This window comes from Jaculus jaculus, chromosome 10 (genome assembly GCF_020740685.1).
Source record: "Jaculus jaculus isolate mJacJac1 chromosome 10, mJacJac1.mat.Y.cur, whole genome shotgun sequence".
NCBI classification, from domain to species: Eukaryota; Metazoa; Chordata; class Mammalia; order Rodentia; family Dipodidae; genus Jaculus; species Jaculus jaculus.
In genome coordinates, this window is record NC_059111.1 from 113,612,264 (window position 1) to 113,627,347 (window position 15,084).

The following is a 15,084-nucleotide window of genomic DNA, read 5'->3' on the forward strand; positions in this document are numbered from 1 at the left end:
CAGCTCCCCAGCGCCCACATAAACCTGCATGTAGAGTGGAACCAGGAGAATCTCAAGGCAGGTTAGCTAGTCTTTGCAGTCTGGGAGTTCGTGTGCGGCAGGAGAACTGCCTCAAAGGTGGAATTCAGACGCTGAAGTTGTCTTCTGACCTCCACAGGCGAGTCGTGGCTGGCAACCCCTCTCCTAGCATTCAAACGATTAAAAAATGGGGGGGGGGGAGGGGAGATAGCTCAGCAGTTAAAGGCGCCTACTTGCAAAGCCTGCCAAGCCGGGGTTCAATTCCCCCAGCACCCAAGGAAAGGCAGATGGACAACGTGGTCCATGTACCTGGAGCTCTCTCGCGCGCTCGAGCACGAGCCAAAAAAAAAAAAAAAAAATCTCCAAAACACAATTTAGCAACAAGAACCATCCGCACGTGTCGTTCGTTTTCGCCCCAACACGGGGCTGCTCCGTCCGCGGGCCAGCTGAAACAGTCAAAGCTGTGTCCCCGACCGCCACGGGCAGCGCGCGTTTCCGTCCCCGTCGGCAGCCACGGCCGCAGCCCATGCCGGCGCGGGGACTGGGCGGATGGCGACCTGGCCTCGGGGCAAACGCTTCACCGCGGGGTCGGGCGGTCTTCACTTTCCCTAACCAGCTCCAGCCAGGCTTCCTTCCGGGCTCGGATCCGACGGGCGGGCACGTGGAGGCCGCCCGCTCCCCGAAGCCTCGGCGCGCTGGAGCTCGCCTCCGGGGCCCCGGAACCCCGCCGCGGGCTAGGCCCCGACCTCGCGCGCGCTGCCCCGGGCGCGGCGTCACCGGGTCCCGCACGCACGCACGCACTCGGCCGCCCGTCAGCCGGGACTCGCGTGAGGCTCCGCCCCTCTATGCGCACGCGCCGCCGGGCGGCCGCGGGGGCTGACGGGAGTCTGGCCCCGCCCCCGACTTCCGGACTGGCCCATTGAGGCCGCGCGGGGGAGGACGGCTTTCCCCGCGCGCTCGGAATTCCCCCACGGCGGGGAGACGCGGGTTCGGGGACTCCATTGGCCGGGGCGGCCTGGCGGGGTTCCTGTGCCCTCGAAGACTCTGGTCGCGGCGCAGGCGCTGAGCGGTGCGGAGTCCGTGCGACCCCCAGGGAGCTCCCCCCCGAAGTCCCGGCGCGGTGGTGCGTCCTCCAGGGCGCGCGCGGCTCCCGCGCTTGGGGCGCTCGGCCGGGCGGGGGGCGGCGGGCCGGGAGCGGCTGTGAATTCTCCGCGCCGGTCCCGGGCCGCGCGGTGGCGGGGGAGGGAAGGCGGGCCGGCGGTTGACGGGCGGCCGAAGGGCTCCGGCCTCGGCTGGGTCCCGGGGACGACGGAGGGCTGGACGCCTCCGCTCCGCCACGATCATGTCGGACCCGGCTCGCGAAGTTCCCCAGGACATGTTCCGCGAGGTCAAGTTCTACGCGGTGGGCGACCTCGACCCGCAGGTACCGCCCCGCGCGCGGACGGGCCGCCGGCGCCCTCGACTCCCGTCCCCGTCCGCAGCGCGGCTGCGCGCTCGGGCGCAGGACAGCGGGCAGGCCTTGGCCGCGGGGGAGGGCGCCCCACGCCGGGCACCCCCCGTCGAGCCCGGCCCCGGTCCCTTCCTGGGCTCCCGGGCTGGATCCCGTCGCGGCCGTGCCGCCCTGGGCGCCTCTCGTGCCACTTCCCGGGAGCGCATCCTCTCCCGCCCGGCTCGGCCGTGCCGGAGTGGGCTGGAGTGCACGGGTCCGAGCCGTGCAGACAGGCGGTGGGGACTCGCGAGTCCTGGCGGGGAGCTCACCCACGGCGCCGGGCGCCGCGGGGACTGCGACTGCCTCCGCCTGGGTTGGCCACGCCGTCCTGTGCGGACCGAGTGCCCGCTGCACACCAGCCCCTGCCTGCCTTTCACAGCGAGCCTGCCTTCAGTCCTTCACTTTGACTGATGTGGGTGAATTGAACGGTAGGTGTGGAAAATGGCCAGGTGACACCGTCGGGGAGCAGTGAACTTGCTCACGCCCGAGGACATTATGGATTTTCCTAAGTAATGCGTGCGTAATGTTCGGCCTGATATTACTCCGTGTTGCACACTGCATTTTGTCTTCGTGCTACTCCGTGGAGCAGTCCTCAAAACATTTCCTTTCTTAGAACTGTGCCGTTGTGTTGTGCTGGGGGCCTGTCCCAGCACCCAGTGCAGAGGACAGAGTGAGGTAAATTGGGTCCTGTAGAAGCAGGGACGGTCTTGGCCTTCCAGAGGCTTGTACTTGTATCTTGATAACATAACCCCTGGGTCCTTTTTCTATTGTGATTTGGGTGCTCTGAGACACCTTTCGTTGAAGAGTTAAACAGGTGCTGGACCCACAGTGATCAAATAAATGAGTGCATAGAACTGTGTGAGAGTGGCATTTTCCAGCGTTGGTAATCAGTCTTATCAGTATCTTCTAAAAGCTTCGAGCTGGAGCGTCCATTCTGTGAATGTAGTAAATTCGAGTTTGGGAAGGACACAGTGTGAACGCCTACTACAGGTTACCCATTGGATCAGGTACCCAGAGGTCGGAGACAAGTGGGCCTGAGTGCTGAGGAATTTGTGCTACAGGCTGTGAGAAGTGGAAGGAAACACATCTCTCCCATGGTGGGTGTTGAGTCTTGACTTAAGCAGGCTTTGATGGTGAGAGATTATTTTCCTTCATGTAGAATATAGGTGCTAGGAATTGAAGGCACTTGCATATAGTTGGTATGCATCAGGATGGTCACTGGGTGGAGCGGCAGGGTGAATCTGGTGTTCATGTTCTTGTAGTGGTTTGTCGGGAAAGGCTGGGCTGCAGGAAGCAGCAGAGCTATTCAAAGTGAGAAAGTGCTGATGGACAGGTGAGACAGAAGCAGAGGTGCTGTGGCAGAGCGAAGGCCAGGGGAGGTCTTGCTGCTCACACAGGTGAGCCTGTGGAGTGAGGCTGCGGCAGGAGATGTGGATGTGCGGAGTTAAAGATGGCTTGGGTTCCAGGGAGGAAAGAAGGGTGAGAAAGCTCATGGCTGGTGGCCATACATTTCCCATGTGTTAGAAATACTTACTCTGCTCTAGCTCCGTTGACTGATGGCCAACATACTGTTCTAAAAAGGATTCCACCTTGTGGGCAGTTTGGGGAGCATGTCACTTTCATACTTGGTGACCACCTCTTAGCTGTTTCTGACCTTGCCCTTTCCTGTTGCGTTATTCTCATACTGCTCTTAGCCACTCGCACCTGTCCCTGAAGTGTCTTCAGTGTTTGTCCTCCAGGTCACTGCCCATGCTGTGCCCTCCTTGGCTCAGAGCTTTGTCTGCCATCTGTGTAACAGCTGGGAACCATCATGGAACATCCAGGTTCTCCCCTAGCCATAACCGGAGGCCTCTCACCAGATATCACGTGGCACCAAACTGTAGCCCGGGCAGTGCCCCTACCCTCTGCTTCCATCTCATCCTCGGGGAGCTGTCAGCAGTTCTGTCTTGCCTTTACTCTTGCGGCTGCAGTCCTTCTAGTTCCTTCCTGGCCGGTTCTGTCACATGTTCTTCTCATGGCTGCTGACACTCCGTTAGCTTGGTGACCTGCTTTTTTCACCTGGGTGGTCACAGTTGTGTCTGAACTGATTTGTCTCTGGGCTCACGGCCACCTTCTGGATCTCTACACTGAAGGCCGTCTTCCCGTAGCTCTGCCCTGTGTGATTCCCATGAGTGGAGGACAGACGACGGTACCCGTGCTTTGGCTCTGACTGCACACCTCCCCCAGTGCATACTTTTGCTCCTCTGACACCTGCAAACCACCAGGATTCTACTTGATCTCTTCTTTCTCTGATGTCATGGAACTATTTGTCCCCAAGCCTGAAGGTTGGAGGCCCAGGACAAGGCCCCTGTAGAGCCCCATCTCAGCAGAGCCACTCCTGTGCCCTGCTCTTTCCTGCCCTGAGGACAACAGATGGCTAGTGGTAGTTGGCTCACAGAACCTCCCTGAGTTGGTTAGTGAATCAAGCTTTGCTGTTTGTTGTTTTTTTAACTTAAAGATTTTTCTTTATTTTTATTTATTTGAGAGAGAGAAAGGCAGAGAGGGCGAGAGAGAATGGGTGTGCCAGGGCCTCCAGCCACTGCAAATGAACTCCAGATACATGTGCCCCCTTGTGCATCTGGCTAACGTGGGTCCTGGGGAATCGAACCTGGGTTCTTTGGCTTTGCAGGCAAATACCTTAACCACTAAGCCATCTCTCCAGCCCAGCTTTGCTGGTTTTTATTGTTCCTGACCATCTTATTGTCATTGTTATTCAGAGCGTAAGGCTTTTAGCTCTCTAGGGTATGTGGTGTGTTTTCATTAAAAATTTCCATTATTTCCTATCATTTATATGACTAAGGAAAGCAATACAGTGTTTTGAGTTTTAATTCGTGTTTTTGCTTTATTTTTTTTTAGGTCATTCAGCTCCTTAAGGCTGGAGAAGCCAAGGAAGTGTCTTACAGCGCCCTGGCCTCACACATAATTTCTGAGGATGGAGACAATCCAGAGGTGGGAGAGGCGCGGGAGGTCTTTGACTTACCTGTCGTAAAGGTCAGTAGACTGCTCAATCCCGCACTCTGGCATTGTGCATTGCATCTGGAGAGGAGGCCCTGGCCTCCAGCGTCCCAGGACGTTGCTTAAACATTGTGGGGAGAGTTGCCAGAGAATCAGTGCACTTAGACATTTCATTTGCCTGCCTTAGCTTTGGGCCTTGCGGCTCCATTACAGCATGGCATGGGTTTTGTGCCCATCGTTTTGGGTCAGGTGTTGCACTTGCCGTGGGGGCTCCCATGCTCTTACTTCCCACAGCCTAGGAAACTGTCCTATGAAGTGGCCTGCTGCCTTGGCAGGTGTTTGCCCTGTTGTGGGAACATGTATCTGAGTCCAGGAGCTGGCGGCTTTCTCTCCTATGGCCCTTGGCTCAGCTGGACTCCGGGAAGGAGGCTTGTGTCCGTCACTTAGCTACCATGACAAAGGTCCAATGAGCATGAGTCACTCACTGTCCACCTGCTGGCCTTCTGGACTGTTCTGGGGGGCTTCAGCTGGTGGGTAAGCTGCTCAGATTTTGGGGCTCTGCATATGGTACTGCTCTGTGTCCATGGTGGCCAACAGTGCTGCTGGATGTGTGGTCAAATAGCATTTCTGGTCAGCTTCTGTGTTAGATGTTTCATATAGTACTGCTGTTTCCCCCCCTTGTGATATTAAGTGCTTTGACTTAAAAAAAAAAAAAAAGCTATATTCAGTTTTTCATGTTCTTTTGGGGTTAGGGTTGGGGAAATTGTGTGGGAGTCAGCTTGGGGTACTGAGGAGCTGGCTGGCTGTTAGAAGTGACACTGCCCAGTGCAGGGGTCTGTAAAGTGTTGCAGGCTTGCAGACCTGAGTTTGGAAGTCAGCCTGAAGGTGGATCTTCCTCAGGAGTCAGGAGGAAGTCCTGGTCCCACACTCATGGGGCTGCTGAGCCCAAGATGAGTGATTTGTGATGGTGAGCCCGCTGACCACTCTTGTGCACCCATACCTGCCCCGGGCTCGCTCTGGCTCTGCAGGTAGGTGGCTAGCAGTTTCCTGGGTGCTTCACCTGCTGCCCCCTGTGAGCCACGCAGTCCCCATCCTGCTCTGGTCCCTGCCCCTCCTGCAGGCTGGCTTCGTCCCAGACGGAAGCCTGGAGCTGCTGCAGCATCTGTGGCTGTGTGTCTCTTGCACATGTCGCAGGGGAAGGTTAACCGTGGTGGCATGTTAGGGCATAGGTCACCATTTCCAGGCCACTTTCAGTAGAGTGTCTTCAACTTATGTGACTCCAAACCTTTTGGGAATACATATTTTGTGGTACCCCATTAGTGTCCTGAAATGAGATTCATGTGTCAGGTAGCTTATGGCAGAGCCGGGCATGGTAGTGCATGCCTTTAATGCCAGCACTTGGGAGGCTAGGCAGAAGGATCACTATGAATCTGAGGTCAGCCAAGAGCTCCAGAGTGAGTCCCAGGTCAGCCTGGGCTAGAGTGAGACTTGCCTGGGGCCAGGGGAGCATGCGGCCGGGGCTGAGGACGTGGCTGAGTTAGTGGTAGATGGTGCTGAATATGCGGGAGTGAGTCTGCAGAACAAGCTGATCCCCAGGTGAAGATGGAAGGAGTGGTAGGAGGACGAGAGCAAGGAGGAAGTCCTTGGGACAACCACGTGTGCTGACACCACCATGTGCTGGTGTCTGGGCGTGAGTGACCATTCCGTGACCATGCGGAGTGCTTCATGGCCACAGGTGGAGCTGCTCTTGCATATGCCACAAGGACACAGAAATACCTGTGAGCTGCTCCTTGTTGCCATGGTGCCAGCTGTGTCCTCATCCCACTTTGGCTGTGCTCCTTGAACACGTGCCCCTGCTCCTGTACCAGCATCTTCATTCCTCATGTTCTCATTGGCTGGAGACAGCTAAAGGAAGGGCCGAGCTGTCTTACAGTTAAGTCTTGAGGGTTACATTCGATTATGATGGGGCAGGCCTGGTGGAGAACCTGGGAGGCCCAGCTGGCCGCCCTGCAGCCGTAGTCATGAAGTGTAGGAAATGGAGCCCAGCCACAAACCCTTAGAGCCCTGTCCTTCAGCAAGCTCCACGCCCAAAGGTTCACTACCTGCCCAGACAGCGCCACCAGCTGGCGAGCGAGTTCAAGCTGCAGGAGCCCCTGAGGACATCCATAGACACCAGAGCATCCGGGTCCTCTGTTCTGGTGGCCGCCCCTGTGTGTGAGGACTGCCATGTGCCCTTCCAGCTGACTGCAGTGGGGTTACTCAGGGCCGGTTTGCTCTTTCTGTCTGAACCTGGACCTGTCCTGTTGGCTGTGCTGCAGGGGTGGGCAGAGTGCAGACAGCAGAAGGCTGAGACCAGCCTCCCGTGGGGCACATCCCTTGGTCTGTACTTGGATGTTAAATCTGCACATTTTACAAGTGGTGCCTTCTTATATCTAGTAACACTTCATCCACCATGTATATTAATTGAATTTTACAGTGCTTAAACTTGAATTTTAAGCACCAAAACTTGTTCTTATTTTTTAAAAAGTATTTTTATTTTTTATATTTATTTGAGAGAGAGAGAGAGAGAGAGAGAGAGAGAGAGAGAGAATGGGCACTCCAGGGCCTCCAGCCTCTGCAAACAAACAGCAGATGCAAGTGCCACCTTATGCATCTGGCTTACATGGGTCCTGGGGAATCGAACCTGAGTTTTTTGGCTTTGCGGGCAAGCATCTTAACCGCTCAACCATCCCTCCAGCCCTTGTTTGTACTTTTGAAGACATTTACCTGTTTCCTTATTTGGTGTGTGTGCAGTGCCATGTTGTCCAGCACCTGCAGATCCAAACTCAAGTTCCTGGCTGCACGGCAGGCCCTTTATCCTCTGAACCATCTCCCCAGCCCAAACTTTTAACATAGGCTTTTATAGGAACATTTTTGAGGGCTGTCTTCGCTACAGATTGAGTTTTAGTCCAGCCTGGACTGTGCATGGCCCTATCTCAGCAAAGGAAATCAGTGGCTGGGAGATGGCTCAGCAGCTAAAGGCGCTTGCTTGCAGAGCCCAGTGGCCAAGGTTCCATCCCTTGTACCTCCATCAGGCCAGATTCACAAAGTGGTGCATATGCCTGGAGTTCATTGATAGCTGCAAGGGGCCCTGCTGTGTCCATATTCTCTCTCTCTCTCTGATGTAAATGAAAAAATTCTTAAAAGCAAACAAAAAGTATACGATGTCATTTTAAAAGTGATTTAGTGTGCACTTCCGAAGCTCTTTGAAGGTGTGCTTGAAAAAGAGCAGCACTGAGCAGGAGGTATGAGGGCCAGAGCCTGCATCTCGCTCACTGCATGCCCTGGCTCCTGGCACCATCATTTTTTTTTGGACATCATTTTTTTTTATTTTTTTTTTTTAATTTTTACTTATTTGAGAGAGAGAGAGAGAGAGAGAGGGAGAGAGAGAAAGAAGCAGGTAGAGAGAGAGAGAGAATGGGCGCGCCAGGGCCTGCAGCCACTGCAAACGGAACTCCAGACGCGTGCGCCCCCTTGTGCATCTGGCTAACGTGGGACCTGGGGAATCGAGCCTCGAACCAGGATCCTCAGGCTTCACAGGCAAGCATTTAACCGCTAAGCCACTCCAGCCCCCCTGGCACCATCTTTGCACACTGTAGTTGGGAGGTGAGGAGTGAGTGTGTGAGCATGCTTTGTTTGGCTGAGCTTCTCAAGTCAGCTGTTAACCTGGGACGTTACTATATTTTTAGGTTGTAATTTCTATCTTTCTGTCTTTTTTTTTTTTTTCTTTTTGAGGTAGGGTCTTGCTCTTGCCTAGGCTGACCTGGAATTCACTTTGTAGTCTCAGGCTGGCCTCGAACCCACAGCAGTCTACCTCAACCTCCCGAGTGCTGGAATTATAGATTATAATTTTTTGAAGTAGAACTGTTGGAATAATGTGATAACTTTAATTTTAGAAGTTAAATATAGAAATACTGAGATTTTCTAAGAATATAAAGTACTAGAAAGTGGTAATTCATGTGCATTTGGAAATCACCAGGTTACTAAGTGGGTAGAAGTAATTAAAAAAATATTTCTATTTATTTACTTGCAAGCAGAGAGAAAGAATGAGAACGGGCATGCCAGGACCTTTTGCTGCAGCAGACAATGCATGCACTACTGTGTGCATCTACTGGGAATCAAACCCAGTCTAGCAGGCTTTGCCTTTAACCACTGCGCCATCTGCCCAGCCCCAGAAAGTTTTTATGGTGCATAAATATTGTGTCTCCTCAGCTTTATTATTATTATTATCTTACAAAGATCTTGGGCTAGAGCGATGGCTCAGCAGTTAAGGCACTTGCCTGCAGTGCCTAACGATGTGGTTCGAGTCATCAGTATCATCAGGACCCATGTAAAGCCAGACGCTCAAAAAGGTACATGCTGCCTCTGGAGTTCGCAGTGGCCAGAGGCCCTAGTGTACCCGGTCTCTCTCTCAAATAGAATACATGTTAAAGAAAGATCTTGTGAGTCTGGACTGGGTAGAACTATGGGTACAAGGAGAGGACAGTGTGAGGGTGATGACCCCGTGGGGCTGTGGTGGTGGGCGGCTGCGGGGCAGCTTCTCCCTTTGTCTGAGGTCAGGGATGTGTGGGAAGGTGATATGCGCGTCAGGAGTGAGGTCAGGGATGTGTGGGAAGGTGATATGCGCGTCAGGACTGTTATCAACATGGTAGGGTCTGCCCTGGAGGTGGTCTTGGCTTGGGCGCTGACTGCTGGCCCCCTCCTGATCTCCTGCCACAGGCACTTGTTTCCAGTAGGCTGCAGAACAGTCTTTGCTTTCTCAAGGCAGCACTAGGGAAATCATGAATCGTGATAACAAATTGTGAGTGGTTTTTGATTTGAGTCAATCTTTTCTTTTTCAGCCTTCCTGGGTGACTCTGTCGGTGCAGTGTGGAGCCCTCCTGCCGTATCCTTTTGTGGGTTGAGGGATGGGGACAACTGTGAGTTTAAGATTGAAGTGACAGGCCGGGCGTGGTGGCACCTTTACCTAGCACTTGGGAGGCAGAGGTAGAAGAATAGCCATGAGTTCAAGGCCACGCTGAGATTACAGAGTGAGTTCCAGGTCAGCCTGGACTAGAGCGAGACCCTACCTCAAAACAACAAAAAAGGTTGAAGTGGCAGGTACATGAAGAACTGGACTTAGAATGAGGGCCGGCCGCTCGCTCTGCATATTCTGTCCCTGCTGTTCTCTATCCTGTATGAAATGGCGCCAGACCGCCGTGATTGGCGGCTCTGGCCCTGGCCAGGGTCTGGAGGCAAGTTCTAGCTAGCTCTCTTCAGCTTTCATGACGTCTAGCTAGAAGAATCATTTTAGAACCCTAAGTCTGAGACAAGTCATGAATGAGTCGAGGAGCAGTGTGGAGCAGAGGACATGTGCCTCATGTTCCAGCAAGCATCTTTGTAGTTGCATCCGCTGGGAGGTGTATTAATACCATCTGTCCTCTCAGTACTTGCTATGGGTGCTGACAAGGGCCTGATCCTGGGGCTGGGGGTGTAGCTTAGTGGGTAGAGTGCACAGCATGCATGAAGCCCTGGGTGCCGTCTCCAGCACCGTGTCAGCTGGGTGTAATGGTGCCTGCTGGTAGTCCCAGGACTCCGATGGCGGAGGGCGGAGGAGCAGGCCAGTCTCAGCTAGCTGTATGAGACTCTGTCTCAAAAAAAAAAAAAAAAACCTTGAGTTCTTGGAGAGCCTTTGCCATGGGCGTGTTGGACTGCCCAGGTCCTGAGGTCTTGGTGTCAGGACTGAGGTGTTCCTCAGGCTTGCTGCTAGGCCTGACTGCTCTGGTCAGCCTGCAAGGGCGAAGCTTCGCTGTGAGTGAGCCTGATTCTGGAGCTCCCTATACGAATATCCAGTGCTGTTCAGTAACAATAGTGATGCTTAGGCCCAGGTACGGGGTTATTCACCTGCGTCTTTCAGCAGCCATACCAGGCAGGTACTATGGGCGTGCTGACTTCTGGTGACTCTGCCAACTGAAGGGTGTGGCCCCAGTGAGGTGCTGCTGGGGACCTGGTCTGCAGGAGTGCCCTTGGAGTGTAGAGAGCAGTAGCAGCGCAGACTTGAAGTTCTAGTTCTCACCCAGAGTCTGAGAGTTGAAGGTCAGCGCTGTGTTCTCGGTGAGCAGGGTGGGCAGGCAGGCATTTCCAAAGGCGAGTTCCTGCTTTGAGCCATCTGCACATCCCACCAGACTTCCTAAGAAGCCTAAAAATCCAGACGGGCACCCCCAAGACCAGCACTGAGTTGATGTCTCCCCAGTGTTTAGAAGAAGGAAATCCCTAAGTTGGGGTCGTAGGTGGTGACAGCTTGTGTAGTAGACTGGAAGACGACATCAAGTCTGCAGTTCCTCGTGGTCTAGGAGGGCTCATAGGGAACACTGGTGAGGGCTTCCCTTGCACTCCAGTCTCTTCACCCACCTACCTCACTAGGTACTCTTTCCTCTTGTAGGGAAAGAGGACTTCTTAAACCCATTCTGACTGGACACAGGTGGTTGGAAACCAGTGTCTGCTGGGCAGACTGAAGGTCAGGTCCGCAGGATCTGCCTCTGCCTATCTTGGTGGACGCAGAGCAGTCTTCAGGCTGGCCTGCTCGCCTGGGTAGTGGAAGCAGAGCAGTCCTCAAGTCTGACTCTGACGAGCTTTTAGAGCAGCTCTTGACCTAGGGAGGACATTGGGGTCATATTTTAGCACATGCTTCCACAGATGGGAGCCTGGGGCTCCTCCTTGTCCTTCCTGAGCTCACACGATGGTGCTCAAGCCATAGGCAGGCCCTCCTAGGAAGTTGTCCCTTACAGTAGAACGGTCACCTTGGTGCAGTCATAGTAAAGTGAAGGTGTTGCACATGCTTTATCAGTGTGTGTACCAATGTATACATTCACGTGTGTTTGTATATGTGTATGTAGTTAGCTTTTGGGACGTCAGAATGTTTCCCTATGAATGTATCATGTCTATTTTATTTATGACACAGTGTTAGTGGCAGATGTATTTTAAGATGTCTTCCAGTGAAATTTGCTCCCTCCCTTCCCTACTGCCCACTGCTGATGACGTGTCCACTCTGCGGTCTTTGGCCATCATCAGTTCGCCTCACGTTTCCAAATTAACAGTGTGAGTGGGAGGGCGGGCAGAGACCACCCATGGCGAGCGGGTGTCGTAGAGTACAGGCTGCACGAATCGTTTTCATTGCAATCTTAATAACTATGAACAGAGTCAATGGTTTTTCTCCAGAGTCTTGTCAGATTTTTTTTGGGATCACTGCCTGCCTTTCTCAGGTAAGCATGGTGGTTATGAACAGCCACTCTGAGTTTTCATACGGTGGGATCTGTAACGTATCTCTTGACCAGCTTCCTAGAGTCCTTGTGCTAAGGGATGTGATGGGACTTCTGGCACACTTAGGGTTTCTGAATATTTTCTTTCTAACTTAAAGAAATTAGAGCTTTGAAACTTGGACATGAAAAACATTTCAAATGAAATTTAAAGATGACATGGAGAATTCATGTAGAACTAGTCTAAAGAATTTTCCTAGTAATTTGGCTTTTCATATAGATCAATAAGAAAATGTCAAGGCCTTAGCAAATACCCTAAGATGTGAATTTGCAACTTAGAAAGCGGCATTACTTATGTATGTCAACACATTCGGCAGACTGCTGATTGGGACACAGACACTTTGTTAGCGTGGAGGTGAGGAGGCTTGCCCCGTGCTGGTCGGGACACTGGAGACGGCTGCGCTTGCTGGCGGCGGCACCTGCCCGGTGCTTTCCTGGAAGACGAGAGCAGCGCGAGGAGCCATGCAGCATTCGCTCCGTTTCCCTGTGGTGCTCCTGGCTCAAATGCTTAGAAGTCATGCCTTATACAATAGTTCAGCTATGTAGCTGGTTTTGAATTATGTTTTATGAAAATGTATAAAGACATGGAAGGGACATGTTTGAGGTAGGAATTGCTGGATGTAACATACACCGTTACAGCAACCAAGCAGGGGAAACTATCTGAAGAGGGTACCAAAATGTTCATATAATGGTAAATTCAGCAGTGTGAGGAGTGAATATTAATTAGTCTTTGAGTGTATTTGGTCTTCATCCCAACTAAGACAAGCTGAAGCTGTGGTAATACCTAATCTAACATCCGCTTGATACTGTTTGAACGCTGCTACCATTAGATTCAGTGACTTGCTGGAATCATTGCTGAGCCCTGAGAAACACAGTGTGCCAGCTGTCTGCCGAGCGGTCCCCAGCAGTCCCATTGCCCACCTTGGGTAAATACAGGTCCTTTAGTGCCCAGAGTGGTATGTCTGAGGAGGCATCTTTCCCTCCTCTTTCTGAGAAAGGGTCAGAGCAAGGTACTGAGGAGCTGGAAAGGCCTTGCAGTAGGTCAGGGGACCAGGGAGTGCTGGGTTGCCATTGTTAGGTTGTTGGCCAGACTTAACCTTTAACTCATGATGGTACCAGTCTGAGTGTGAGCCTCCTTTGTCCAGGAATGAGTAAGTAAGCGTGTCCTAGTCATTCTTCCCTCTTCTGTTCTTGCTTTATCAATCTGCTGTAGAGCTTTAAAACAACGTTGTCTCCTTTCATTTTTTCTGTTATTTAATTTTTTTAGTGTTTTTTTTTCTACATATATATTTATTTACATGAAGACGTTGTTTAAAAGTTGGCTAAAATGAAACCTTTAAATGCTAGCTGCCATGGTTATATGTAATTTTTATTGTTTCCCATATACCTCTTTGTATGTTCCAAATTTGTAATAAGCATGCCACCAAAAATTTTTTAATTATGACATTTTATCACTATTGCTACTTATACATAAGCATGGTGTACTTTGGCTACAATATTACTTGTCACTTAATTATTCCAAACACCTGTTGGACTTCTGGGTCGCATAGGCTTAGCCTTCTCTAGAAGGGGTTCTCATTTGGTGAGAACAGTAAGGGGAAGGTGGCCTTGCTAAGCTGGATGTGGTAATGTGTGGCTTAGCAGACATGACTTGGGGAACTGAGAAAACCTAATGTGAATATAATTGTAGGGTTTTGAATTAGGTAATTAGATGCCAGTAAGTGTTCACATGAGTTGAGCACTAAGAACACTGAGTCCTAGAGCTTGTGGCTGCCTTTCCAGCGGCTGGCAGACATGCGCAGCGCACCCAGTGGGTTGTGGCTCTTACGTTATGCTGTGTGTAAGAGAAGCCAGAGAGCCCAGATGTGAGTGTGGCTTTAGGAAAGTGGGTGCTGGTCCAGCTTGAGGGGGGCCGGCAAGCCTTCATAGTGGGTTTAGAGGACAGGGTTGACTGGAGGGTGTTCCACATGAGTAGCTGAAGGAGAGATGGGCTGCTGTGGAGACCGCCAGTCAAAGGGGCTTTAGAACCATAGCAGTGTGCTGAGGACAGGGGGAAAGTTAGGTTATGTTGTCAGACAGGAGAGGCCAAGAAAACTAGATGTGAGTGGGCTTGGGAAAGAAGCTCCTAGGGTGCTTTCTTATAACCTGTTCTTCCATATTTAATTGGAAAACTTGGCAACTGGGCCAGGCGTGATGGCACAGGCTCTCAATCCCAGGCAGAGGTAAGATTGTTGTGAGTTCGAGGCTATCCTGTCATTGAGTGAGTTCCAGGTCAGCCTGGGCCTTGAGACCCTACCTTGAAAACAAACAAAACCCAAACAGAAAACTTGGAAACCAAAAAGCAGACAAGGTTAAGGCTGCTTGTGGTTGCTCTAGGTGAAACTGGCCCAGGAGCTGTGAGTATGACAAGTCAGAGTGCAGATTAGAATTCTGAATCAGCGCTGGGGTGTGGAGGGATTGCTCAGAGGTTCAGGGCGCTTGTTTGCAAAGCCTGCGCTCGCGTTGGGTTCCCACGTAAAGCCAGATGCACAAAGTAGTGTCTGCATCTTGAGTTGTTTGCAGCAGCCAGGGGCCCTGTCTTTCTCATTCCTCATAAATAAGTATTTAAAACATATTTTTGAACCAATGGAGTATTGTGAAGAGCGGGGTTCTGTGTTTGTAAACACAGCATGGATCTTACCAACAGAAGGGACCCAAAGGTCCCCAGGACCCGTGGTAAGTGCTGTGGTGCAGTCACAAGGCAGCATTGGTGGGTCTGTGCCAGTTTCCTGGTGGCTGCTGGTGCCGAAGTCCTGAACAAGCTTGGGAAGTGCCACGTGGGGGTGGGGGTGGCAGCGACGGTAAAGCAGAGTGGGGGGTTCATAAGCTGTCCAGACGCAGACACTTGGTGTGAGGAGATTCTCATTAGAGTGTAGGACACAAGCTGGACAGACATAGCTATAGAGATGGAGAGCAGAAAGCTTGGGCGTGAGTGGAAGGTGCTGTAGGACCAGGGTGTCACATTAGAAGCCGAAGGGAAAGTCAGCTTGGTCAGTTTGCCCGTTGCTGGGAGACAGCCCCTTTCCAGGCTGTGCAGCAGATGGCCATCTGTGATCGTGTGTCTTCCCACAGTTCCTGTTTTGTGACCAGGAGCAGGAGGGGGCAAAGGACGGGTGAACCAGAATTCTGACTGACCAGCTTGGTGAGCGCACAGTCAGGACCAGATTCTGTCTGTGAAGAGTCAGCCCTGGGGCATGGTGAATACCCATG

At 52.3% G+C, this 15,084-nt stretch overlaps 1 protein-coding gene across 1 annotated transcript in view; it reads left to right on the forward strand.

The window, feature by feature from the left end:
• Positions 1-1,292: 1,292 nt before the first annotated feature.
• Paxip1 (PAX interacting protein 1) overlaps positions 1,293-15,084 on the forward strand; it is a 44,752-nt gene continuing 30,960 nt past the window's right edge. Inside the window, 4 exon segments of the mRNA XM_045160750.1 lie at positions 1,293-1,441; positions 4,403-4,537; positions 9,382-9,425; positions 11,718-11,781. Of these exon segments, the coding sequence (XP_045016685.1) occupies positions 1,361-1,441; positions 4,403-4,537; positions 9,382-9,425; positions 11,718-11,781 (324 nt within the window). The 5' untranslated portion in view covers positions 1,293-1,360.